At 36.4% G+C, this 27,234-nt stretch overlaps 1 protein-coding gene across 1 annotated transcript; it reads left to right on the forward strand.

The window, feature by feature from the left end:
* Positions 1 to 8,068: 8,068 nt before the first annotated feature.
* On the forward strand, positions 8,069 to 23,194 carry LOC113058730 (sodium channel subunit beta-4-like). The gene is made up of 5 exons (XM_026226900.1): positions 8,069 to 8,634; positions 20,761 to 20,924; positions 21,016 to 21,235; positions 21,315 to 21,444; positions 22,402 to 23,194. Exons 1-5 carry the CDS (start codon positions 8,544 to 8,546, stop codon positions 22,493 to 22,495), a joined length of 699 nt encoding a protein of 232 aa, XP_026082685.1. The 5' UTR covers positions 8,069 to 8,543; the 3' UTR covers positions 22,496 to 23,194.
* Positions 23,195 to 27,234: the final 4,040 nt, after the last annotated feature.

Consider the following 27,234-nt stretch of genomic DNA (forward strand, 5'->3'; position numbering starts at 1 on the left):
TGTGTTATGTTCAGGAAATGTGAGGAGTGTGTTTTAAATTGTTTTATTTAATAAAAAACGTAAATATATAAACGTATAAGTATATACCATATGTGTGTATATTGTATTTTGAATGATGTTAAAAAAAAAGCAGCATGTCTTATTTAAAAATTCAGTATTTTTTAACTGAGCAAGACAATAATATAATAGAAATGCAGGCTCATTTACGAACAGTTATTTGTTGTGGCATAAAACCTCATAAAAGATATACAGCTTTTGTTTATAGATCATAGAAGCTTAACCTATTTTAACATTATTTTACTTCAATATGTTTAATTACTTGGTTCCCTTTGAGTTGGTCAGTTTCGACGTCACATTGATGACCAACGAATTGAGATCTCGCTTTGAGATTACTTTGTAAACTAAACAAGCCAATTGACATTGGCATGCGATGATTGCATTCAGCTGACGCTTATCACAGCATGAGGGAAGAAAAGCTAGCCAGTCCGATGCATACCTGCATTTTGTTTCAGAGCGATCGACATCATTGTTCTGCTGGATAAGTCATGATCACATTTGCGGGAAGATAACCACCTCGGAGCTGTGGACCAAATTCTGTTTCTTCCAGGGGTGCGGAGCTCCGTTGCCTCTGCCGCAATGTAGTGTTCGTTCTGGTGGCAGCCAGGCAAGGACTACTTCAGGCAGTAGCACAGGTGGTCTGAGGGTTACAGTGGTGGCAAACCCCTCAGGGAACCAACCTTCGGGGGACCATCACTCTTCTAGCACTTTGCAACCAGTCAAGCAACCAAAGGAACGTGCTGAGCCCTCTTCAAAGAGTCGATTGGATGTCAATCACTGCATTAGAGGAAGAGCTCTCTGGAGAGGAAGATTGAGCTCCACTAATGCCCTCTGGGTCGTGTGATGTCCACACTTGTGGTCCAGGAGTGCCATCTCTAGCTGTGTCTGGTCGACATGAGGGACGCTGACAAAGTTTGGTTACTCAATGTCCCAGTGTCCCAGACTGGCCTCTTCAGTGATGTGGTCGAGCCTAGCAGTTCAAGTCCAGCAGAAGCAGACTGAGGAGATATGTCACTACTTGCCCCAGCGGGCAGCTGCTGCAGTCTGCCAGCCACAGGCCCCAGCCTGCTCAACACCGAGGGCAGCCCACTGCAACTGCCCCCCACTTCCGCTCCGCATATGAGCAAGCGGTAGCATCCACGGTATAGTCCATGGTATAGTCTTAGTGCCCGTGTTTCCCCGGCAGCCTGTCTACCAATTTTGGAGAGGGTTACAATCACCTTTGTTCTTCCATATGCACCTAAACGGTTATTCATAAGTGTAGGTGAATCCGAAATCTCCTTCGGGAAGGATGAGGCTTCTGCAATGTTCCTGTTCAAAGTACAATGGGTACGTTTTCCAATCTCACTGAGTGGGTAGTCCTACAATAACTGTGACCCCTCGACTCCTCAGCGAAAATTTGGTATGCGTTGCACCGGCTGCCTTTTAATACTCCAGCTGTGATCAGCGGCAGCTGGATGCAATCATCGCATGCCAATGTCCATTGGCTTGTTTAATTTTTATCATACATCTACCATACATAAATATATTACACTTTCCGTCATATTATATTCCAATAAGTATTTAATGGATCAAATATATATATATATATATATATATATATATATATATATATATATATATATATATATATATATATATATATATATATGTACTGTATACCATTATGTACATTATGGATTCTGCCGTTACATGTGCAATTTTGCTCCATTTGCAGCTCAGATTTTTTTATTATTATTATTATTAACATGAGTGTTCTTGTTGTTAATTTAAATGTTTACTTCAGTTTTGCTTTATTGTATTATGTACCAAATTTGATATTTACATATTAATAACTTTTATCTGTTATTTCTATGTCTTCTTTGATAATCAATGATAACCAGGTCAATGATAATCATGTATTCAATGACATTCAGTTACTTTGTTTACATGGATATATACATTATGAATTATACTGTATTTTTACCACTATTTATGCATTAAGAGTAGATATTTGCCTAATGTGAGCTACATCAGAACCACATCCACAAAATGTAAATAAAAAACTAAAAAAGGATATTACAAAACCATTAAGCTCCTAATTTGATTTTGCAACGATTTTATGGATAGTGCTTTAGTGCTTCCCATTCATAGGTTGAATTGGCACGAAACACTACTCTAAATCCCTGATTATCTTTTATTAGAGTTAGACAACAATATCCTAGTTACTTGTTTACATGTATTCATATGTAATAACAGGCATGATACTGGTTCATAAAATATAATTTTAAACTATCAGAAGCCTGATATTATATAGAAGGTGAATTTTATCATGTGTATGATGTAACCATTATACCATATTTATGATTGTACTGCCTTGATGTAACAGCAGTCCAGCAGTTTTGGTTGGAATGGTTTGGGGACCAGTTTTTTGCCCGTTTTTCCATCATGCATGCCTCTGTTTAAGTCTCTCGCTGAAGGTCTGACTCTGTCCTACTTTAAATACATATGCTTGCACTGCACCATAACTATACGCTGCATAACTGGTTGTTTTTTTGTTTGTTTGACTGTTTTTTTAATAAAAAACAAAGAAACTAAGCATTTTGTCCCCGTCTCTTTTTAAACCTACTAAAAATATTTAATTAACTGAAAGTAGTTGTAGTTCCCTCAAAACGTGTTCATTTTCCCTCATGCTGTTTAAAATCTTTGACTTTCCTTCTTCTGTGTAAAATATTAAATATATTCATTTAATAATGAATTAAATATTCATATTATTCTATGAAAGTAAATAAAATATTATATAAATGTTAAATTATTGCATGCAAATATTAATATTAAATTATTGCATGCAAATATTAATGTTTAGTTTAACACAGCCAACTGAGATAGTTTTCACTGGTGTCAAAAACCAGCAAATGTTTGTGCTTGGCAATGTGCAGAAGATGTAAAAATGGAGCAGGTAAGAAGGGCAGGTGTTTTAAATAGGTTTTACAGAGAGAAGCTGAAAGAGGGGGTTGAGGGGGCAGCAACATCGCCCGAGTGTGATAAACACCACCTACTGCTGCAGGGAAAATTGCTACACAGGCAAAAGTGAAGGTGATTCATGCATGCAAATCTAGATATATCAAAGTGTTCAAAATCAGCCAGACCACAACAACAAGACTTCTTAAAGTTCAAAATAATACAAATCAGGTAGTCTGATAATTTGCAAACAGATAAGCACTGTAGTCATTCATGCAGTTAAACAAAGTTATGAATTTCTTGATCAGTACTCAGAAAATTAGTTGTCGTTGTTGTTGTTTTATGTTTTTAATGCACTGCTACTACCGTGATTCAACAAAAACACTTCAGCTGAACAATCTTGCCTCAGTTACAGTAATTAGATCTAGGATACACAATGTCTATTTCTGTTTTTGTTTTTTTTTTGTCCTCAAATATTTATTTATAATATTATTATTATTATTGTTATTTATTATCGGGAATTGGCGAGGCAAATTAATCGTAAGAAAAGTCTTACCGTGTAACCTATTTTGATTCATATACATTTGGAAAAGGGCAGGCATTATGTGTACAGATTTTAGTAATCTCACATTATGTGCTTTGATTTTGTTTTTAATTTTTACATTTATTTTTCTCATCAACTGTAGTATCTACTGTCTTCATCAGGGTTATGCATTCCAACTTCCTTCCCCTTGATAACACATCTAAAGTCAACATACAAGAATAGATTTAGAAGAAGATGCTTGAATGTTGCTGTTTGTTTGAGAAAGAAATTGTATTTTTCTATTTACCTTTATCCTTTTTAAGGAATTTCTAATTAATTAAGTTCCTGCCATTTTTCATAAGCAGACAGAAATGTGACTCACATATGTGTAAAATGGGTATATTACAATATAAATGATCTTAAAAACAAACATTTCTACTGAGATACAGTTGAAGGTTAGGCTATGATGTGACAAACCTGTCTTGCTAAATTTTAACAGAAGACATTGCATTGTAGATTGTGTATTGTTTATCTATTTATTTATTTTTTTATAATTATATTGTCAACTGACAATAGAAAAATGTAAATGCAGAAAGTAATGTTTAAGTGTCAGATCAGGTACAAGTTGTTCCTTAAGGATAAATAATATTGTAAACTAGACTAAAACAAATGTACACAGACATCATGTAAGTAGAGTGAGTTAAAAAGATTCAGATGCATGCATTCAAATTATAGCATGATAACATGACTGCTTTACTTACCCAGGTACGAAAGAAAAATCTTAACTCTTAAATTCAGACAAATTCTCCTCTGCTCTCAGGCCTCAGCATCACTGTTCACTGTCCACGCATCATAAAGTTGTAGAAAAAGAGGGACGACAAGAGAAACAAAGGTAGGAAGGGCTGCATCCTCCTGCAGACTGTCTTGTAGTTGTTCCCGGGACGATAAAGGTCTGAAGAACTGCAGCGTTGTACTTTAATGCAGAGTGAGTGAGAGAGAGAGAATAAGATGCCTGAGAGTGAAACACGTAGAGGGAGATTCTAAGGTCACTGTTAAGCACTTGAAATGCAGAGACTCTCTCCATCACTACCTCTTCGGCTCGATTTCTCCCTTCTCCTGCTGTCCTCCACACCGCTTCTCCTCTTCCTTCACCCCTCCCCTCCATTCCTCTCTGCCTTTCCCTTCTGGCTAAGTTTTGCAACATCACGCTCCCCTCGCTGGCGCAGTCCAGGGGGCTCCAGCCTTTTTAATTACTGTTTGCTTTTCATTTAACAACATTTCATGCATTCCAATACTTGCATATGATACGTTTGATGCATGTCGTCCCGTTTGCGACTTCCAAATGAAATCCATCCATGTCAAGGTCATGTTAATGAAATATCATTCTCTTTTCCTTTACTATTACATGGTCCATCTCAGTCCAAAGCCATTGATTGTGTCTCTTGCTCCAAACTATCCCAAACTGTTTCTTCCTCCATTCTTCATTTCCATCCTCCATTTCTCTCCTCCTCTCCCTCGTTCTAAATGGTTCTATAGAGTAGATTGCATTATGGGAATTGCTCTCTCTTTCTCTCTCACTCCACACTTGCACACATATGCTGTGATATGGACTCCCAAGGTCAAATTGTGTGTGACCACAGGGGGTTGATATCAAGTGCTATCCTATAAATCACAATGGCCTACACAGAACGGCATTCTGTCGTGTGTGTGAAAGAGATAGATAGATAGATAGAGAGAGAGAGAGAGAGAGGGGGGGGGTTAATGTCTCTGTTTGGATGAGATATCTGTTTTTGGTAACACATCTGCATCATGATGGCGCTGTTCCTCAGAAAATGGTCCCCGCGATCAGGCCTAACGATTTCATTACAGTCATCAGAAACAATACATATACTTTTCCAAACAATAACATAAAAACCTATATGTACACCTACTATATAGTGTGTGAAAAACAGTGTGTCAGATATGCAGTGGTAAGTGAGAAATTCTAGAATAACCTAAACAAATTTGGCGGTTGCACTTTATTTTACAGTATGTGTTCTAGCATGTACTTATAGTGTACTTACAGTGTATTTATCTAAGAAAGTTCTGGTAACACAAGGTAACTACATGGGGTAGGGTTAGGTTTAGGGGTAGGTTCAGGGTTAGTACCTAGTTATTACATAGTTATTGTAATTACTATAATAAGTACATAGTATGTACATGAGGAACAGGACTGTAAAATAAAGTGCTACCAAATTGGCTATAGTATGCCAAAATTTGACAGGTTTTGTTGTTTTCTAGATGGGCCACATATGTCTTGAATGGCCAAAGTGATTGACTAGCCAAGTATCATAGTCTATGAAACCCTGACCACAAGGGTCTCAGAACACTTACCTGTGTATCAGGCTTTCCTTTTTAACAGCTGCACTGCTGACTCGTCTGCCGTTCAATCCAATCATTACAATTCTGGGCAGATGAGACAAATAATCAAATAATCCATGGCATTGAACGTTTCAGATTGCTTAGACTCACAAAGCCATGCTTTTTAACAGAATAAAGTCTATTCTACTTTGCAGAGGAAGTTCTGGACAAGAACCATCAACTACAATGGGAAGACCTCTGAATGACAAGTAAAGCTACCAACCAAAGGTCATTATGTTTTATACAGCCTTTAACAATGGCTAAAAAGAAACTGAAATTGGAAAATTGTGTAATGGAATAAGTGCCTAATATTTCACAGATATAACTCAAACCAATGAGCAATATACAGTTTTGCTCCTAAATATCTAGAATACTTGACACCTAGCGACTAAAGCATTTGTATCTTTCAAAGATTTGATGACACCAAAATTACAAACATTTAAGTATTTTTATAACATATTGTGCATGGACACATGGATAATATTCCATCATATGCATAAATTACATTTTGCATTGATTCTAACGCAATATCATGGGGGCGAGGATATAAATAGTGTCATAGAGAAGAGGGAATGTTTGAGCAAACAGGCAGTCATTTGTTAACAAACCTAAAATGGCCATCATGGAAAACAGATTGTCTGGATTCATTACTACAGAAAATAAAACGGCATCATAAATTATGCACATGATACATTTGCTATCCTGAATGAGCTCAGCTGGGATACTACAGGACTCACAAGCCTCCATTACTTCATTTATCATGCATATTTAATATTTTAGTATGAAATAGGTGATGTTTGATCCAGCTTATCTTCTCTTCCTTGAACCATAATCATTGATCTAGTCATGCATTGTTGTGGGGTTTGTGGTTGGTTTTACTAAAACCTGTCAAAGCTCCAAATAGAGAAACAGACTGAAGTAGATACTAATTAATAATTATTTGTCCTATATAGCAATAAGATTCAATGCTTGTGTCCTGCTTCTCAAATGTTTCTCCATGGGGGAAAAAAAAACTAATCTCTACATTCTTTCAAAGGAGGTCTCAAGAGTGTTTCAAACTATGCTCAGATTTGTCAAGATACCAAAGATTATCTGGGAAATGTTATCACTGGTAATTTGCTAGCTTGTTATTATTCCTTTAAATTGACAATTTGAGTCCATTTTAATGTCACTGATGGAATTCTAGGAGAAACATTGGAGGCAGACACTCCTAAGTATTGTCAGAAATTAACCTCTTTATTAAATGGAAAATATTTTCCCACTGGGACACCCCCTGCCCCTGGTGACACCAGTTGTTGGCCCAAACTAATCACTTTTCCCTGTTTAATGACTGTCACATAGTGCACTAAAAAGGGAGTTAGAAGCAATCTCAGGACTGTGATTTAAGTCACACAGTTGTTTTAAAAGCACTTGTATTTTATTATTTTTTTTTACTTTTATTTGTTGGAAAATATGAAATCCCTTTACTTTTCCTACAGTAAGAAAGACTTACATTTTAGCATTTAGCTGATGCTTTTATCCAAAGTGAATTACAATGCAAATGTTTTATTGTAGATTGTGATCCAAAGCAAATTTTACCAGTATGTGTGTTCCCTGGGAAACGAAACCGCAACCTTTTGCGTTGTTAATGCAATGCTCTACCACTGAGCCACAGGAACAAAATACAACATGAAAGTGAAAACTTAAATATATGCAATTATATATAACGGATAAATATAAAAGGGACTTATTACATGGACATTTTGGACCCCACATTTTAAATAATGTTTAATTTCTGACCTTGCTCCTAAGATGTGGAAGACCAACCCCTGAGCAATTAAATAATTTTATGAGGATAACTTAGAAAGAAAAAGAAGGGAAGGCAAAACACAGAAGGCAGCAGTAAATGTAAAATAATGAGAACAGAACAAACTGAAATGAAAAAAATCATTCATCTGATACTGAAACAGATATGGGCAGAAAGAAAGAATCCTATGCTCACAGATACAGGCTATAAAGGTTTTATGATTTCCACAGATGTGATTAGTCTAAAAGACAGCACCAGCAACAACATACACTCATCCCCACCTCATACTCTCTCCCACCCTCCCTTATTTCTCTCTGTCTTTCTATCTCTCCCTCTCACTCACTCATTCTGTGCCTCTGCAGTGGCTCATTCTTTCCAGCACTGGCTACAGACATCCCCCCCACAACCCCTCCTCTGGCGATTCATCCCAGCATGCGGCACCAATTCAGGGGTAAGACCAACAGTCTCTTCCCCAGACTGAAAGTGGAGCACTGCAGCTACTGCTGAATGCTGTTTCCTGCGTCTACAACCACGGTGAGTGAAAAAGAGTAACAGCGAGACACTGCCGGAAACTGAGAACCACTTATCTGAAGATCAAGCAACGAATCAAGTGCTGCCTCCGTATTTCTTGCTCTCTAGTTCCCTCTTCCTCCCTTACCGGGAAACACTGCAAAGGAGGATCAAGGACAGGGAGATACTCCGTAAGACTTCCCCAGCTGAAAGTCTTGTCTTTCTGTTTTGATTTTGTGCCGGGTCCCGTGTAGCCCCTCCCACCCAAAACATACTGTAGAGGATTCAAGCAGGGACAGACAGGCACAAGTGGGCAGACGGACTGACATGGAGTTTCAAGCTAAACGATCATTTTTGCACAGGTGTACGCGGTCTGGCGATGTAGTCCACGCTGGTCTGGTCATCACACTTCTGATTGGTAAGTCTCTTGTAATCATTCCCTGTACTATACCTACCTTGTCCCTCTCTCTAGCTGTTGACTCCTTAGCCCTCCGTCCTACGCTTTCCTAGTGGGCGGCTGCAAACATACTGCAGTTTTTGCATGGCTTGCACAAGTCGAGAGGACCAAACAAGCTGGGTTATACTTGTTGCAGTTTGTGGAGGTTGATTTGTTGAAACATCTGTTGAGTTTCTAATTCTCGAAAAGCTACAGACTAGAAGGATCAGAATCCTTATCCTACCTCTTGTCCGAGAGTAATAGAAGGTGGGAGTAAAAAAAATAAGTAACATATCGGTACTTGGTACATATCAAGAGACATTTTAAACTGGCCGATATTGATGGTGATCATTAGTCACACTTGTGCAGTTTCAAAGTTCATATTTAACATTTTCATCTCTAACGCTTTAAAATTGTATCATTGAGTGACTAATATTCTCTGGTGATTAGCCTTTGCTTTTCAGTTACCAGCCAGCCGTGTATGTCTATTGAACTCTTAAAAATCGGAGCGTAACCAAAAGTGAGTTTGAGGGGGAACACGGCCTCCCCAATTTTCATATTAGCATATTAGCATAGCATATTAGTTGATTAGGATTTTTCAATGACTGATTCTTGTACTTCTTGTACATATAGTACCCCAAATCTTGAACAATTTGGTTACATCCATGAAAAACCTTTATTTCTCTTTACTGCGCTTACTTCTTACATGAAAATCTGATGATCTCACTGCAAAAGACATTCACTTTACCTCAGCTGCAGGATGTTTGTGGTACGTGTGCATTTCTGCTTTAGAGTGTCTTTATGAAGTATTGCATTATACGAGTCTTTAATAACACTGCACAACAGTATGCTGAGCTGACTGAATTTGACCAACGAATTACATTAATTCTTATGAGCAGGTGGGGCTGATTCTTCCAAGCAAATCCCCCTCCCCTTTTTCCTTTACTGCTTGTAATGGTGAATTAAAGGCCATTAAACTAGGTAATTTTCACTCTCTATCATTCATAGCATGAATTCAGATGGTTAATATGCATCCACTGCAACATTCCCAGTGGACTCGGGGAGGTATGATGTATTGTTATATGTTCTTGGCACATCCCTCAGGTTATGAGGAGTAAGGAGCAAACATAAGAAGGAAAAAACGCATTGTTTAAACGCCTATAGTATTTATCACAAAACACTTATGGGACCAAAGAATTTATACTTCACTAGTTCTGTGAAAGAAGAGGATTTACTTGTCAAGGTGAAAAAAAATTGCTTTGACAATTATTATGCGACGAGACTTTTTGGTGGCAGGGGAATACGGAGAGGCATGGAATATCTTGAAAGGCATAGAATTGAAATTGTGAAAATGTAAAACCATTCTGTAAGTACAATACAGATTTCTAATAGTACCAAACAGACATTGCTTGTGTTAACTAATAGTTCTAATTAAAATAAATGTCAACACCGTTTGTCCTGTGCAATCTATTGGAAAATAAACAAGTGAATAAGAGTAAGGCTCTATAAATAGTCCGAGAGCACACGTGCACACGTGCACACGCACACGCATGTCGAGCGTGTGAAGATGGTATCTCCTCTACCGTCACTAGTTCCTCACACCTCAGTGTGATTAGGAGCTCACATATGGAACTCATGAGCAGAACCTTTATCATCACTGAAAATGAGCAAAATTACTAAATGACAGTAAATGACCCACTTGAATACGAGGAACGTATCTTATTCATCGGTAGTGGCTGTCAGTGTTGCCAACTTCGTAACAGCTGCTAGATTTAGTGACCTTTGATATCCCTTTTAGCAACTTCTTTAGCTTCTTCCCTTGGAAGAGAATATAATATGAAGGCTGTGCTGTGCATTTAATAAATGAATGAGATACAAACAAGTCAGGCAATGTTATGTTTATAAATCAGGATTTTAGCAGTGCATATATTCATCTTGGAAGTTACAGTCATAATGGGTTGCATTCCAGTCACTATTTCATACTCATGTCTTATGCATCACACTTATGTAAATGAAAACAGCTTTATTGGGAATTCAGATGTATTAAAATATGGTATATGAGCACAAATGTAAAGAGCTGACTCCATGCAGAATGCAGTTATAGAATGATGACATGAACATGAACATGCTAATTAGCAAATGAAATCATCTAGCGCCTTTTTTTTTTTTTTTTGTATTTTTTTTTTTTTTTTGAGCAGGTTTGGCTGCTTGTCATTGAACATCTGTTGCAATCAATTCTTGAACTTTTTACTTAAGCTCGCAGATTTTGTTTGGAGATTCTCTCGACACATTGTAATCAAATGTCGCAAAGTTTACGTGCATGACTACAAAATAGCAGCCTTCTGATCACCAGCTGGACTGACTGGCCTTAAAGAAACTTTGGTTTAATCCAACAGTAAGAGCTGCCGGCTGAGAAGTATTTTCATGAAATGCCGATGTCATGGGCTGTTCTGAACCAGACATGGAGTCCTGTTACAGAGAGTAGATATAGTTAGACATCACTTTCCACTCTCTTCCTCTCACTCAGCTTCTCTTTCTTTCTTTCGTTCTTTCTTTCTTTCTCCATTCCCCATTAGTTCTGTTAAGTAGCAATATGAACCTCATACCACTGCACATTAGAGTTTGTGGTATGTATTATGGATATTGATTCTCTATAAGGGGTGGAAGGTGAGGTATATACATTTTAAATGCACAATTATTATTATTAATATTATTATAATTATTATTATAACGTTTAAGTTACATTTCACAAAACTCCCTCTTTTTTGGTTGTAATGCATTTCTGGGTAAAATATCCATTACTGATTAACCCAAAATCAATTCAAAGTAGCATATACTTAATAATTTAATACTTAAAGATAATTTGGTACGGGACATTAAAATAAATGTTTGTTTCTTTGTTTGTTTTTGTTTTTCAAAAGGTTTTCATTGACTTATGACTTATAATTTCAGACTTTAACATTTGGCAAACCTGAACACAGACTGGGACACTAAAATTATAGTGTGACGTGAATTTACTGAGGTCTCAAGAGAGCAATATGGGAAGCTCATTGTTCAGTCTTTCATATGGGAATCTACATGACTAAATACTTGAATAAAAATAAATAACAACAACAACAACAACAACAACAACAACAACAACAACAACAATAACAATAATAATAATAATAATAATAATAATAATAAAAACCATAAACAAGCTGGACCATCTCTTTGCAAGTCACCCATCAATAAATATTGAAACCACTTGACAAAGTGGCTTGTGGTAATATGATCAGAACGTCGAGCTCCCCATCTCACTGCAATGCTGGAGTCAATACATTAATTGAGAAAAGGGCTGGTGCATTACTTCAAGCCATAGCTCCTCCCTCTTTTCCTGCAGACAGCACTCAGAGTCTCTCAGAGGGAATTAGGGCCAATGGAAAGAAATGGGGTGAATGAAGGTAAAAAGCGAAGAAAATAGTTGGAGAAAGAAAAGTATCCTACAAAGAAGAAAGACAAGCAGTGATGGTTCCTGCCAAAGAGTAAAATAATAATTTAGTCATTTAAAAGATAATGAATACAAGACTACAAAAACATCAAATTTTACACTTTACACAATTATACAGTACACCTACACTTTCATAATCTTATATAATTAAAACTATATACTCTGTGTGTGTGTGTGTGTGTGTGTGTGTGTGTGTATGTATATATACATACACATATATGGGTGAATGTTCGTTTTAACTCAATCTCCTGTTAATCTTGAGTACCTATAGAGTAGTACTGCATCCTTCATAACTCCAAAAAGTCTTTAGTTTTATTATATTTATAAGAGAAAGATAGTCTGTACCGATTTTTCCCGGAAAAACACGAGCTGCTGGAGGCGTGACGTGTGGGCGGAGCTAAAGAATCACGAGCACGAGTAAGCTTTTGCGTTGAGAGCGTTTGGAAGTTGTGACATTACCGTGAGGAAAAAAAAAAACATCATGCAAAACAAACCATGGCTAACAGTCAGATTCAGCGTATATTTATGATCCAGAATCAGATCCAGAGGCTGAAATTTATCAAGAGCAGCAGCAGCAACGACTACATCAGGACGTCTCTATGTGGTATGTATTGAAACTGTATATATTTGCTTAGCGGTTTTGGAAAATTACTAAGTTCCACTTTATGTCGTCTTTTTTTTTTTTTTTTTTTTAAGCTGTACATGTGGAAAGTGCAGTTTGATTACAACATGGCATGTTGTTTACTTGATGTGCTTACACGCCGATAGCTAAGTTAACAACAAAGAGATATTTGAAGCAGTTTTACTCACCGCCTGCGGTTCCAACACACGATCGTGACACTTTTTCATTGGGACTGCATTATCCTTAAGAAATAAACGATACGCAAATCCGACGTCAAACTGGGCCTTGTTTGTAAAACAAGCATCTTCGAAATGCAGGGAACAAACACAAACACTTGCACAACTCCGTTGATGCTCTGTAAAAATAAACTCCATCCACTGGTCCCTTAATGCTGTTTCTCTTTTGGTAATCTGTGCAGGGTTGTCTTGCCCTGGCAACCAAAAACACACTTCTTTTGTGACATTTCGGTCTCTCGCTCTGATCAGTGAATGTCTCTGCTCTGCTTTACGGGAGGCGTGCGCTCTTCCGGGAGAATCGCCCTTAGCACCCATATAAGGAAATTCCGCTCCATCTAACGTCACACAGACCCATACTCGAAAAAAAACTTTCCGAAACTTGTGACAAAACGTACAACTTAATTTTTGAAACTTTGTCCATGTTTAGCATGGGAATCCAACTCTTTAACAGTGTTAAAAACTCTGTATGCATGAAATAGCATTTCACCCCCCCTTTAAATAGCCCCCTCAGCAAGAAAGAGGTTTGAGTTGAAACATTTACTGACATCCAGCTTTGCAACTTAGGAGGGAGCCTGGTCTGATGACAGATTTCATTATTGGGCATTTTATGAAAATACACTGTGTCTTTCAATGAATCATGCAAGCTTCTATCAACCTTGACAACAACTCCAGCACATATTGGTCTATATGGGACATCTTTTCCACAGTCAAAGAGCATCTAGATCTTTCACCTCCTTCTGTCATTTTCCCATATTCCCATCCATTTCATTCATTCCAGGTCAATGTGAAAATTCTCTCCTGGCAAATGTGCTGTGTGTTTGAATGTGTGTTTGTAGGTCAGCTTGACATCTGCTCATATTTAATGTGAGTTTATGAGTTATGAGGCAAGGAATTGTGGATACATAACAGTTAAAGTACACAGGAGCAAGGCAAAGTTAAGAGATATTCACTTCAGTATAAAATTAAAGTTTTTGACATCATAATTTTTAAATAAAATATCTCCATATGTATGGAAGCTGCAATATAGAGAATTGGGGGGGGGGGGGGGGGGGGTACCAATGAAATTGCATTTATGGTTTTAAATGCATTTAAATGATTATATACCTCTCTATTGTGTGGTAGGTAAGAAACCAAAAACAACTAAAGTTACACTTAAAGTAATTTACAACAAATATTGTTGTAAATTTAATAATGTTCCAATAAAACATTTAAAGGTGATTTAACGTGCTGTTTCTCTGGCATTTTCAAAGACAAATAAATATAACCTTGTGGCTTGGCTTGAAATCCAATTGTAAACATCCTTTACTGTACCAATTATTATGGCCCTTGTATTATGGCCCAATTATTATGGCCCATATGGCTGACAGGTAAAACAACCAATGGGCAAAACTCCCCATGCCTGTAAAGCAGGAAGAGCAGCAAGTCAAACCCCCCGGGGGTACAGAACAGATCCAGTATGTGCATACATAATTACAATTCACAATTTACAAAATACATGATAGAGAATGATATAGCGAATACTATAGCGACTTTTTGGGGAAATCGTGGCCTGACAGTTAGTGACTCGGCCTCGCAATCGAAAGGTTGTGAGTTCGAGCCTCAGGCCGTCAGGTATTGTAGGTGGGGGGAGCGCATGTACAGCTTTCTCTCCACCTTCAATACCAAGACTTAGGTGCCCTTTGAGCAAGGCATCGAACCCCCAATTGCTCCCTGGGCGCCGCAGCATAAATGGCTGCCCACTGCTCCGGGTGTGTGCTCACAGTGTGTGTGTGTGTGTGTTCACTGCTCTCTGTGTGTGTACACTTCGGATGGGTTAAATGCAGAGCACAAATTCTGAGTATGGGTCACCATACTTGGCTGAATGTCACTTTCACTTTCACTTTCATATAGCAATATAGTGAACTGTATACGAAGAAAAGAGGGAGAAAAAATTCTGATTAGATTACACATTCAGTTAGGTGGAGTTGGGGTTGTAGGAAGGAGTTGATTTGCGAGCAGCAATATGATAGATGAATGGGAATTTAAATGGACTGCTAGTGTCAAAACTGGATTGGTACAGGTCAGAATCAGCTGATGTGAGCTTGACTGACATAGCCTGCCTGTACTAAATCGATGCTTGGTGACTACTTCGAAACTCCGGAAGCATTTACAATATCAATGACATATCAAAAAACTAATTCCCAAGACATATCACTTGTATAGTTTTGAATGAAGAAAAATGCAATTGTCAATATGCCCACTCTAATGAAGGAAACCCACCTTCTGAAAAACAGAGCCAATCGCTACTCACAAAGTCAACACGCCACTGCACCTGCCATTAGAAGCCCCGGGCCAAATGGCTTTTTTGCGCCCCTGAAGGACACTTTGGGAAAGGGACACCATTTGTAGGGACATTCCGAACGAAAGTAAAGTCCATAAGTCTGTTAGCGAATGGAACATGTGATGGTCACGTCACGAAGTGATTTCAGTCTGTGATCATTTGTACTTTGGTTAGGAAATATGATGAAGATAACCATAAAGATAACAATGTCATGGTAGTAAAGGGTATTAAGTTTTGTCATTAATTCAATAATTGATCTTCATTTGTGTTCCGAAGATGGACGAAGGTCTTACTGGTTTGAAACGACATGATGTTGAGTAATTAATCACAGAAATTTAATTTTAGTGTGAACTAACCCTTTAATGTTTAAATCAATGCACAATAATATTCCTATAAGCATGCTTCTGCAGCTTTAAATACTTAAACTCTTTAAAGTCTGCTGGATGCTGATCGGTTGCAACGTTTCAGCAGCTGGAAAAATCTTTCTGAAAATGATGAGAATTCTCATAGAATTAGAAAGATTTTTAAAACTTTATATCATCCTTGATGTACACAGCCATTAACGATGTACACATACAGGACATGACTTGTATATGCAAAGTCATAAATTCACTTTTAGGATGTAGAATTATCAATCAAATTAAGTACAATATTTCAGCTAATGCATCACAGATCCACCCAGAGACCAGGCTTTTCTAGCAGTGAACATGAACTCTCTCAATCTGCATTGGTGTTGATAATATGGCATGTCACCTGCGCCAAATGGTCAGAGTAAATATACAGGGTGCCTCGATCCACTCTATAAATGAAATAGCACCCCAAGGACAGCTGTGGTCAACTGCCAGCAGACAAAGGCAATAAATAACACAGGCCACTGAGAATTTACTGTTTAACAACAGAAAGATAGAGAGTGGGGGAGATGGGGTTCAGGTATTGTATCAAATTGAGATCGGCTTTTAATTAAATTCCACAGTGACTGAATGAAAACATTGTAGGAATTCATAATTAAGTTGAGGAAATTGTCCAAACAAATGGCAGTGAAAATGATGAAACAGAAATGAGGCTATGGGTATGGAAGTTAGAGTTTAATTAAAACAGCTTGCAGATTAGATGCACTTAGTCTTATGATGGACACACACAAGTAATCTGCTGATTTAGTCATTTATTTAGCTGAGGTTTCCAACATTGGTATTCCTTGTAAGTCTGCTAAATATATCAAATTAAATGTGCAGAGCAAGGGACAGCTGCTACGATGGAGAGTCAGAGACGTTCGGATCCAATTGCAGTATTTATTTAAGAGTGGTTAGACAGGCAGAAATCAGGAATGGTGTCAGGGATAACCAGAATCGAAAACAGAAAGAAGCAGCAGCGAATCAGAGTCGGAATACACAATCCAAAGGTCAGACACAGAAGAACAAACACAGGGAAAACGCTAGGGAATGCTAGACGGGGCTAAACAAGACTTTGCAGTGAGATGGCGTGAGTGTGCTGCTTAAATGTGTGTGTGTGTGTGTGTGTGTGTGTGTATTAGCTGCAAGTGTGTGTGTGTAATTAGATGCAGGTGTGTGTGTGTGTGTGTGTGTGCAATCAGTCCCTGGAATGAGGCCGGATGGGAAATGGAGTTCTGAGTGAGTACTGAATACTTCTGCAATAGGTGCCAACATAGTTGCATTTTTCTCAATTTCACATTTTCTGCACAAATAAAAACTGCAGGCCTATTAATTTATTTTGTGTCAATTATGTTGGTCTCCAATGGTATGTTGGACTACCAATGCACAAGACGCTGCAGTCATTCTTTTTTTTTTTTTTTTTGAAGAATCTCCAAATCTAGCCATTTCACTAGAAAATCATGCAATCTGGAATTTTGCAAGTGAGAGCGAAAGATTTCCAGACACAGATTTCACAACCAGTGGTGTATAAAGTACCTGAAAGTCATACTCGTAAAAGTGCATACCTTCCCAAAAAATTACTTTTGTTGAAGTCGAAGTCCCTGTTTAAAATAGTTAATACACAGCTTGAGTTGCAAGATTGTGTTCAGTTTTAACTATTTCTTCCATTGTTTTTATTTTATTTTTTTTATTATTTTTTTTTAGGGGTAAGAATAAGAATCACTTCCGGTACTTAGTGTCTTTCATTCTAACATTTCTGGAATCTGCATCAGAAATAGCATTTACACAGTTCATGTAGGCTCTCAGAGGGGACATGGATTTATATAAACTTCAGATACAGATGCATAAAAAGGCATACTGTTTTGTTTTTAACACAAAACGTTGAATACTGACATTTAAAATAATTGAAAACATGGGAAAAAAATCTACGTTTGCTGACAGTAGGTGACAGCAAGTGAGATTCAATCGATTCCTTCAAATGGCTGGTTCATTCAGAAACAAAGCATTTTACCTTGTTAATTAGTGAATCACTGATTCATTTATTCAACTGATTCGTTCAAAATAGCTGATTCATTCAATAAGTAAACACCTTCCATTGGTCAGAGAAGCTAAATACTGCTGTGATCTTTGTTGGAACTAAACTGGATAAAACATACTATATAATATGGTAGTAACATGATAAAACTTGAGGAATGCCTATGTATTATCAAATGCTAAAACGTGTTATTAACATGCTGGACACATGGTCACACTTCATTTTAACATCCAATGCTCACTATTAACAGACAATTAACAATGACTTTTGCCTCATTAAACTCCTAATTTGCTGCTTATTAATATTTAGTAAGGTTCTTGTTAAGTTTAGGTATTGGGTAGGATAAGGGATGCAGAATACAGTCATGCAGAATATGAGGACACCAGCCATATTTCTGATGTTTTTCAGTATTATTATTATTATTATTATTATTATTATTATTATTATTATTATTATTATTATTATTATTTGTACAAATACAATAAATGCTTTTGAAAACTAAATTATTATTATTTTTTGGTATGGCACATTTAAATCAGATCAGAATATAAAGTTGACCAAATTACATAGAATGGCCTCAAAGAAAATGAAAGAAACATCTCTGAATAGAGGAGTATATGAGGAAAAAAAAGGAGAGGACAATGATCATGTCAGTTGTCTATCTGCCAGCATCTTTTGTGCATCAGTTATGCATGCAGGATGTGTATATGTCAATGTGATGACAGGCTCAAAAATCAACTCTGAGCTTTAGATTGGCCTCATCAATGAATAATTGCCCTATAATGGCTGGTCCTCCATCTTGCATGAGAGAAGCTAAAGGGATCAATAGCCAGAAAGCAGGAGACAGGAGGCATGCATGGTCTTGCTGAAGAAGCTGTTATCTTGCTTGAACCCTGCTCTTAACAGTCAGCGTTATCTATAGTGATGTACAAGGCTAATTGATCATAACCTAAAGTTTGACTGTCTCGAAACTTCTATACATAATTAAAGAAGAATTCAGAAACATTTTAGAGAGAAACTATTGCATATCACACCACAGAGATGTCAAGTCAACCACGCTTGAAAAACTACACTACACACAAAAAGTAAGAACGTCACAGAATATATTGGTGTATGAGCACATGATCAGATTCACTGTGAAATTAAATACTGGACGCATTTATAAATAGTCCTTCCCACAGTGGCTCTTAGACACATGCTACAAATACCAGAGCTAAGGTCAGAAAACAACTCTGTATGTCATACTGAAGGGCTCTTTTTATCATATTGTCTGTGAACATTTATGCATCATGGCACATTAGAACATAGGGTAAAATACAAATAGTCTATGGCAAGTAGGGTTATTTTTTTTTTATATATATATTTAAATGTACTACCATTTATTTTCATGCAAGTACTTACTTTTTTAGACACTAGTTTCTATTCGATTAGGTACTAGTACTTATTCTTAGCTAATAGCTAATTCATTAGCTAGTGCTTATTCTGCTACTATAGGTACCTGTATCTTTTTTTTGAAAATACTAGTATTTGTTCCAATAGTGAATAACTTTTAATTAAACTTTACTTGTTATGAAAATGTTTAACTATTACTTATCTCATTTTTAGTTACTAGTACATTTTTAGACCAAGGATATCCTGTGCTTAATAGATACTAGTATTTTATTTATTTGTTTGTTTGTTTATTCATGTATTTATGTATTTTTTTTTTTATTTATCTTTTTTTTTACATTTCTGCTCAGCATGTAAATATTACAGTGAATATTAATGAACCGTCATGAAGCTGTTTGCAGGAGATGAGATGAATTATAGTGCTGCTAGTCAAAACTATTGAAATTCAGTCAGAAATAGTCTACAGGGAAAATAAGTTCAAATTTATGTTATCTGTTTTGTTAATCAATGCTCTGTAGATTAGACTAACACTCAATTATTCAGGCATTTCATGTATTGCATATGTTCTAATTGTGTCAGTGGGAACATAACACTTTATTATAATGAAAACATTTTTTTCTTCAGTTATGTAAATATATATTTATTTTTGTTAGTCATTGTACAAGTGACCTCTGTTGGCAGGATGGTGAAACTACACACATATATACTGTCTGTGCGTGTCTGTGTGTGTGTGTATATATATATATAAGGATGACGGCACTATGCTAATATATTTTATATAAAAATACTGATTAACAGTAAATGTCTGACTAGAGTAATGTATTATAAAATAATGCTCTTTAATCTTGTAAATTCCTGGCAGCTTTTTTTTTTTTTTACAGTTTACCATTGAAATATAGAACTAGTATCTAATAAACTAGTTTTTATTTTATTACTATACCTAAACAATAAGCACTAGTAGCCAATGAATCATTACTAGTAGATAATGGAATATATGCTATTATCTAAAAATAAGTAATTGTAGCATGAAAATAGATACTAGTGGTTTTTAAAACATTAAAAGTTAAATGGATTGCCGTAAATAGCCTCTGTCTGTCATAAATGCTCTCTTTTCAGTGTTAGGCGAATAGGCTGGTCACACTCTCAAATACTGTTTTGAGAATATTTATATCAGTTCTTTTGTAAAAGAAAACAAAATAGCTGTTGATAAGACACTGAGCAATGCAACAAGTGCGTTGCAACTAAAGACTGCCTCCTCTCTCTGTCTTTATCAGTCTCCTGAGATTTAAAGGAATACTCCACCCTAAAATGAACATGTTGTCATTAATCACTTACCTCCATGTCATTCCAAACCCATAAAAGTTATTTTTGTCTTCCGAACACAATTTAAGATATTTTAGATGAAAACCTGGAGGCTTGAGACTGTCCCACAGATTGCAAAGTCACTTTCAAAAAGTGTTCCTGTTGCTTCATATAACCCAGATTGCACGTCTGATGGCAGATGGAGTACTCTGATGACGACTTTTCATACCTATCATGGACCTTGACACTGTTATTTAATTGGAAGGTTGTTCCAATGGTGGTTTGTTGGCTTGATAATTGGTTCTCATTCTTCCATTTCTCTCAGGAGTGTGGTACGCTCAAGCATTGGAGGTGAATACAGGGAAGGTCCATTCCATAGAAGTGATGAATGGCAGTTCAGTGCTCTTACCCTGCACTTACGCCAGCTGCATTGGCATTCAAAACCTTTACTTCAACTGGCAGTTCAAGGACAATGGGACATTGGTTAAGGTGAGAGATTTAGACAGTTCATGCAAACAAAAGGTGTGGATTAATTGTCCAAATACTCTCTGAGGACACTGTCTATCGTCCTTTCCCTCAGCTCTGTGAGGCCATCATCCCAGCAGAGGGAATAGAACCTAACGTGAAAATCTATCATGAGCGGGTGGAGTTTGTTGGCTCCAGCAAACAGAATAACATCTCCATCGTATTGCATAACGTCACCTTTGAGGACCAGGGAGATTACATCTGCTTCGCACGTAACCCCAAAGAGAAGGAACGCAATCATAGTGCAGTTTTCACTCTTTTTGTGGTGGACGAATGTGAGTCTCCATTGTTTTTTTCCCATTATGTTTGGTGTTCACCCACTCAGGTCTTCTCAATATGTTACTGTCTTCGCAGTGAAAGAGGTGGACAACACATTGACCATCATCATTGTGTCCGTGCTTGGCGGGGTCATAGGTCTGATCATTCTCATCATGGTGGTGAAAGCTGTAGTCCTCGCCGTTCTAAACAAGGCCCAGGAGAAGAAGTAAGTTTTATCCTGTGCAAAAAACTTTACATTAATGAAACTTCCCATAGTTTTTTGGCTAGATAAAAAAAAAAAAAAAAAACTAATGAATAAATGTTAACCTGCACTTGTTTTCTAATTAGATATTTGGTTGATATTTAGCTACTGGATATTATATGTTAAACAAATTATATTTTGAGAGTCAGAGTCATCCTCAGTTCTCCGTAAATGGTGTTATATGCGCTGCATACTAAAGCCTGATATTACTTACCCCATACTGATTCATTGTGACTTAAAGGGATAGTTCACCCAAAAAATAAATATCACTGAATACCCTCAAGCCATCCTACGTGTATATGACTTTCTTCTTTCAGACAAATACAATCAGAGTTATATTAAATAGTGTCCTGGCTCTTCCAAGGTTTATAATGACAATGCATAGTTGTTGATATTCAGTAGTCCAATAGAAGTCCAATAAAGTGCATCCATCAATCATAAAAAAGTATTGCACATGACTCTGGGCTAACCCTAACCATCTCACATGCATTCATATGTAATGCTCACATATAACGTTCACATATATACGTAAGCTCCAGTGAGAAATGATGACGTGGAAGCACAGAAGAGAGAGCAAAACAAAACACCAGTCACTAATCAGAAGTACAAAACGAGGATTTCGATATGAGGTCATAGAGAAGACGCCTTGGGATGCTCATCTTCCATTCTCTATAGTCAACATAATAGCAAGTGACAAACTTGAACCAGCTGTGGATGACACAATTTAAACCAGGACAATATGCAAGAACGCCAGTAAATATGACCACCTCCTACTGTATGTCCGTATGAAAATATGAAATATGAAAATACTGTTTTAAACACAATTTTTGAAAAATGTTTATTTTGTGCTTTTGTTCGTTTGTTTTGTCAACCACACTCATATTTGTCATTGATCCTACAATGTGTGTCATTTTCTTACAGTAAAGAGTGCCTTGTGACCTCTTCAGGGAATGACAATACAGAAAATGGTCTCCGGGGATCCAAAGCAGACAGCAAACCGAAACCAAAAGCGTGAAAAGAGCATGTGTGTCATAACAATGAACAGTTTTATGATCTTTATGGGAGAAAAAAAAAACTGCTATTTGGAAATATATTTTAGATCGTAAACTCACACACACCCTTTGCTAGATTGAAACGGCATAAAAATATTCAAATAGCAGAAGATAGGAGATTATTTGGTGTGCTTGCATTCTGTTCTTGTCCGTGAGACACAGCACACACACACACACTGCCTTCTTCCTGAACTGCCATATCCTTTCAATTGCTCAAGAGCACAAGACCCACATAAGAAAATGTTTGCGATAAACCTCCAGTGCAACTTACACATCTTCACACTGCATTCCAAAAGTCAGAAGCAAAACTAACTTTGAAACACCTTTCTGGGAAAAGACTAAACAAGTTACATATACATACCACGGGTGCCTCTTTAAATTGGAATATGTTTACCACAAATTCAAGCAGCTAACTGTGTCTGATTATGAACCTCTCTCACTAATTTTACAATTGATTTGGAGGTCATAAAGAACAGGATGCGTGTCCACTTGAAGGCCAGAAACACACTTGATGTAATAGCACCTCTTGTGGCAATGCTGATAATACAACACAAACTTGCAGTACAATATGAATTACACATTTCGTGTTTGAAAAATAGGTTGTGTAAAGTGTTTTTCATTTCTAACAGTGGTATCTAAAAAAAAAAAAAAAAAAAAAAAAAGAATTCAGATAAGGGGTATATCCAGCATGGTGTATTATATTTATTTATAGCTTTTTTTTTTCAGCTTTAAATAAAACACAGCTGCTTGTAAACACTTCAAGCTCCACAAACTTCCTGGGAGCCTTCAAATGCTATATAAATGCTAAATAAATTAAACAATGCTCACATAAAAATGCAAAAAAATAAAAAAAAATAAAAACAACAAAAAAAACAAACTAACAAAAAAAATAAAAAAAATCCTTGGATACAAATATAAAGACAATCCCCAGAAACCAACTCCCTGTAGAAAATGAATGATCTTTTGATGCTGCTTTCAACAAAAATAACCAATAACTTTTCCTAATGCATGTGAACGATTTTATACAGTTCATCTAGTTTACTATGTATCAATTTCAACCGACTCGTGTTCTCCTGTCTCTTCTCACATGACTGATCAATCTCTGCTTGTAGTAAACAATGTTATCCTCACTCGTTAATCTAGCATTAGCATAAACCTCTCAAATCACATTTAACTAGCATTAGCATAAACCTGTTAAATCACATATAACTAGCATTAGCATAAACCTCTCAAATCACATTTAACTAGCATTAGCATAAACCTGTTAAATCACATATAACTTGCATTAGCATTAACCTCTCAAATCACATATAACTAGCATTAGCATAAACTTCTCATAGATCAGATGATCTTGATGCTAATTGGAGAAAACACACAGATGGCAGAAAATATCATTGGGATTTTGATTCTTAAATGTTCTGGAACTCTGATTTGAACTCTGTTTATCCAAAACAAGCCAACTTTCCAAATGTTTCAGTAGTTATTTAAGATTCAAGTGCCAAACAGAACTGCTTCTGCCATCATGTTTCGTTCGTCTTTCTCTTCCCTATTGTATTGGAAACCCCATAAATGCACAATGCGCGTTCATATCCATATCTTATTTAAGTATAAATATATTGACAAATTCATAACCTGCGATGAATGTATTTTTGCAATTACACCGCAAACACACACACACACACACACACACACACACACACACACACCCATATATATATATATATATATATATATATATATATATATATATATATATATATATATATATATATATATATATATATATATATATGCAGTTAAACCCTCACTAGTTTCCCGACATAACCCAAAGATGAATGTACCAGTGGTTATAGTTATGGCAGAGTTCAGAAGGGTCATTTCTGGGCACTTTATTCATAAAGAGATGCATAACAGTGTTTTGAATGCTCGTCGTATATGTAGAGAAAGGTACGAACGATGTTGAATTTATCACAGAATATTTGAATATGTTTGAGAATAGAGGAACAGGAATAATCTCTCTCTTTGAATGGCTAGATCTCTTATATGTGCACATATTAGCAGTCTTCCAAATCACTTGACTCTATTTTAGAAATCAGGGGCTTTGGCAATCTCAACTGTGTGGGATGCTTTTGACAGAGCTGTATGAAACCCTTAATAATGTGTAAATAATAAATGTTTGTTAAATCAGCCATGCTTTGGAGAAAGGGTTTGGTGCCGCTCTGTCTGTCAGATGCACTGTACAGTAATGTGGTTAGTCTTGAGTGTCCTAACTGTTTTCGAGCTGTTCACATCGCCTCTTTGATTCATTTTTGGCTGAATGTTTTAACATGTTATGCTTCTTACAGATTGTTGCCTTTTGTTATTTGCAGCTGTATTTATGATTAAATGGTCACATAAACAAGGAGATTACATCGATAAGCAATACTGTAATAAAAAAAGAAAGGAAAATGTAAAAAAAAAAGGTTTATTAGCAAAAAATAAAATAAAAAATGCTCAATGCATGAGTGCCTAGGCTTTCAAGAATGAACTGTTGTATGCAAATTGGCAACTTTAACTTTTATTAGTTATTATTATTATTATTATTATTATTTTGCTATTTTTAGCTGTTTTGTTAATCCAATTCCTGCTCTTCTCAGTTTTTGTAACTTGTGTTATTATTATTTTTTTTTTTTCTCTAAATATTTTGAATCTGATGTTTAATGATAACGAAGCAGCGTGGTGGTTCTCAACTGGTTTTGCTTTGCATTGGACATCAAGTGGCATAATAAATAAAGCTTGTCATACAAAGTAAACCATAATGTCTTCAAAATCAAGCATTGAAAACTGGAAACTCCAAATATAGTATTTAATGTAGTCATGGTTCTGGATGTCATATAAACTGTCCATGATCGAGTCTGTAGAAATTGATTTGCTTCTATCAAGTGGCAGGTAAAGATTTTCCAAAATACCACAGAATTCTTTGCCTGATTATATGCCTGCTTTGCTAGAATAATGCATTTAGCTGTAAAAACTGACCTTCAATCCATTTTTGGTTGGCAGCCAGTTGAGAACCACTGGTGTAACGCGTTACTCTATAGACATATAGATATCTTGGTCTGGTTGCTCATGTCTGCTGGAATGTTTGGCTCAGATCATCCAACTCTGGGCTTGTTAGTAATGTCTGGGAAGGAGAGCCACTGCGCTAAAACCAGACTGCAGTGCTGCAGTGCTGCAGTGCAAACCGCATCCTAAGAGTGCAGCCATGCATCTGTACGTCAGGCTGTGTTTCTCTCTGGATCTGAAGTGTTATAGCAGGGAAACTTAAGGGATATGTCTGATTTATATATATATATGCATGTCACATGTAACAGCTACTAATTTATGGTAAATATCAACAGCTGCATTTTCAAACAGGCTACTTGATCGTGGTAGAAAGAAAATATGAGATATGGAATATAACATATGCTTTATATGCAGAATTGTTCCTTTCTATTTTGCAGTGAGAATTAGTTCTACTGGGATGTCCAAAACCACTTGCACTCTTTTAAAATGATTGTGCTATATTCATTTGAGAATTTGTCTCACACCTATCGGCTCCCAATCAGGAACCGATTGACCTTTTGTAAAGTAGACTTATAAAATAATGGATATGTGCCTGGGTGACTCCCTCACTCTCACTGCCAAGCCAAGAGAGTGTAAAGACTGCAATGTGCTCGAACACATTCCAAGACGCCCTGTCTCCCTCTAGTGGATTTAAGACTTCCAACATTTTTAAATGATCAAGATTTCCAGCAGCACTGGCTATGTTTGAAAAGGCAAATTAGTATACTGCTTACTGCATACTGCACAGTATACACTGAATACTATCTGCATTGTAAAAATAGTATGCAGAACAGCATGCAATATGCTTCACTTTTGTCATGAATCAAGTCTTACATTTAATAATTGGAAATTGGAAAATCAATCTCACTGTAAATGGAAATTTATGTTAGAAGCACTGCATTGTGGGGCCCCACATTGTACATCATATACAGTGGTATTTTAGTATTATTGATGTACTGGTATCATATTTATTAAAATTTTAAATGAGCTTTTATTTTATATTTTCAGTTTCCATCAGTTGTGCCATATCTGCAGTTTTACAGTGAAATTGAGCTACTTTTACACAAATTTTTCAACATTTACTACAGGTTTTGTGATTACTGGCTCCGATTAAGCACTTTAAATACTTATAAACGCACTTCATGTACCCTTCTCGGAAAAAAAGAACATGTACGTACAGCTTTATTCTCAAAACTTCCCTTTGTACCAACATCTGGCATATTCCCTTATCATAACAACGCACCTCGGTAGGTTTCTCTGGATTGTAAAGAATAAACAAATAAATGAATGAATATATAACTATGCGAAATAAAGGTTTGCAAAAAATAGATGTTTGTGTTTGTTTGTTTGTTCGTGTGTTTATTTGCTGGTGGTGGAGCCATTGACGAAACTCGTTGTTTACCAAACTTCACTTTATTATAATGAATTAGACACGACAAACACAAATCTGTACAATATTTACATTTACAAATAAATAGCCTTTACTTTCAGAAGTAGGGTGAATTCAGATAAAAATGGGCGACTTTTTGAACTTGTTCAACAAAGCCCTACTTACATGAATCCTTCCTACATGAACAACCAACATTCATAAGTTAAACAAGTTAAGAGACATTACTGAAAA

Source organism: Carassius auratus, chromosome 40 (genome assembly GCF_003368295.1).
Source record: "Carassius auratus strain Wakin chromosome 40, ASM336829v1, whole genome shotgun sequence".
NCBI classification, from domain to species: domain Eukaryota; kingdom Metazoa; phylum Chordata; class Actinopteri; order Cypriniformes; family Cyprinidae; genus Carassius; species Carassius auratus.

What these genes read in the sequence shown, in the direction of transcription:
- LOC113058730 (XM_026226900.1), top strand. Translation starts at nt 8,544, where the DNA reads ATGGAGTTTCAAGCTAAACGATCATTTTTGCACAGGTGTACGCGGTCT. An exon ending in TCTTTTTGTGGTGGACGAAT is followed by an intron (nt 21,236 to 21,314) that starts GTGAGTCTCCAT and finishes CTGTCTTCGCAG; the next exon opens with TGAAAGAGGTGGACAACACA. An exon ending in AACAAGGCCCAGGAGAAGAA is followed by an intron (nt 21,445 to 22,401) that starts GTAAGTTTTATC and finishes ATTTTCTTACAG; the next exon opens with TAAAGAGTGCCTTGTGACCT.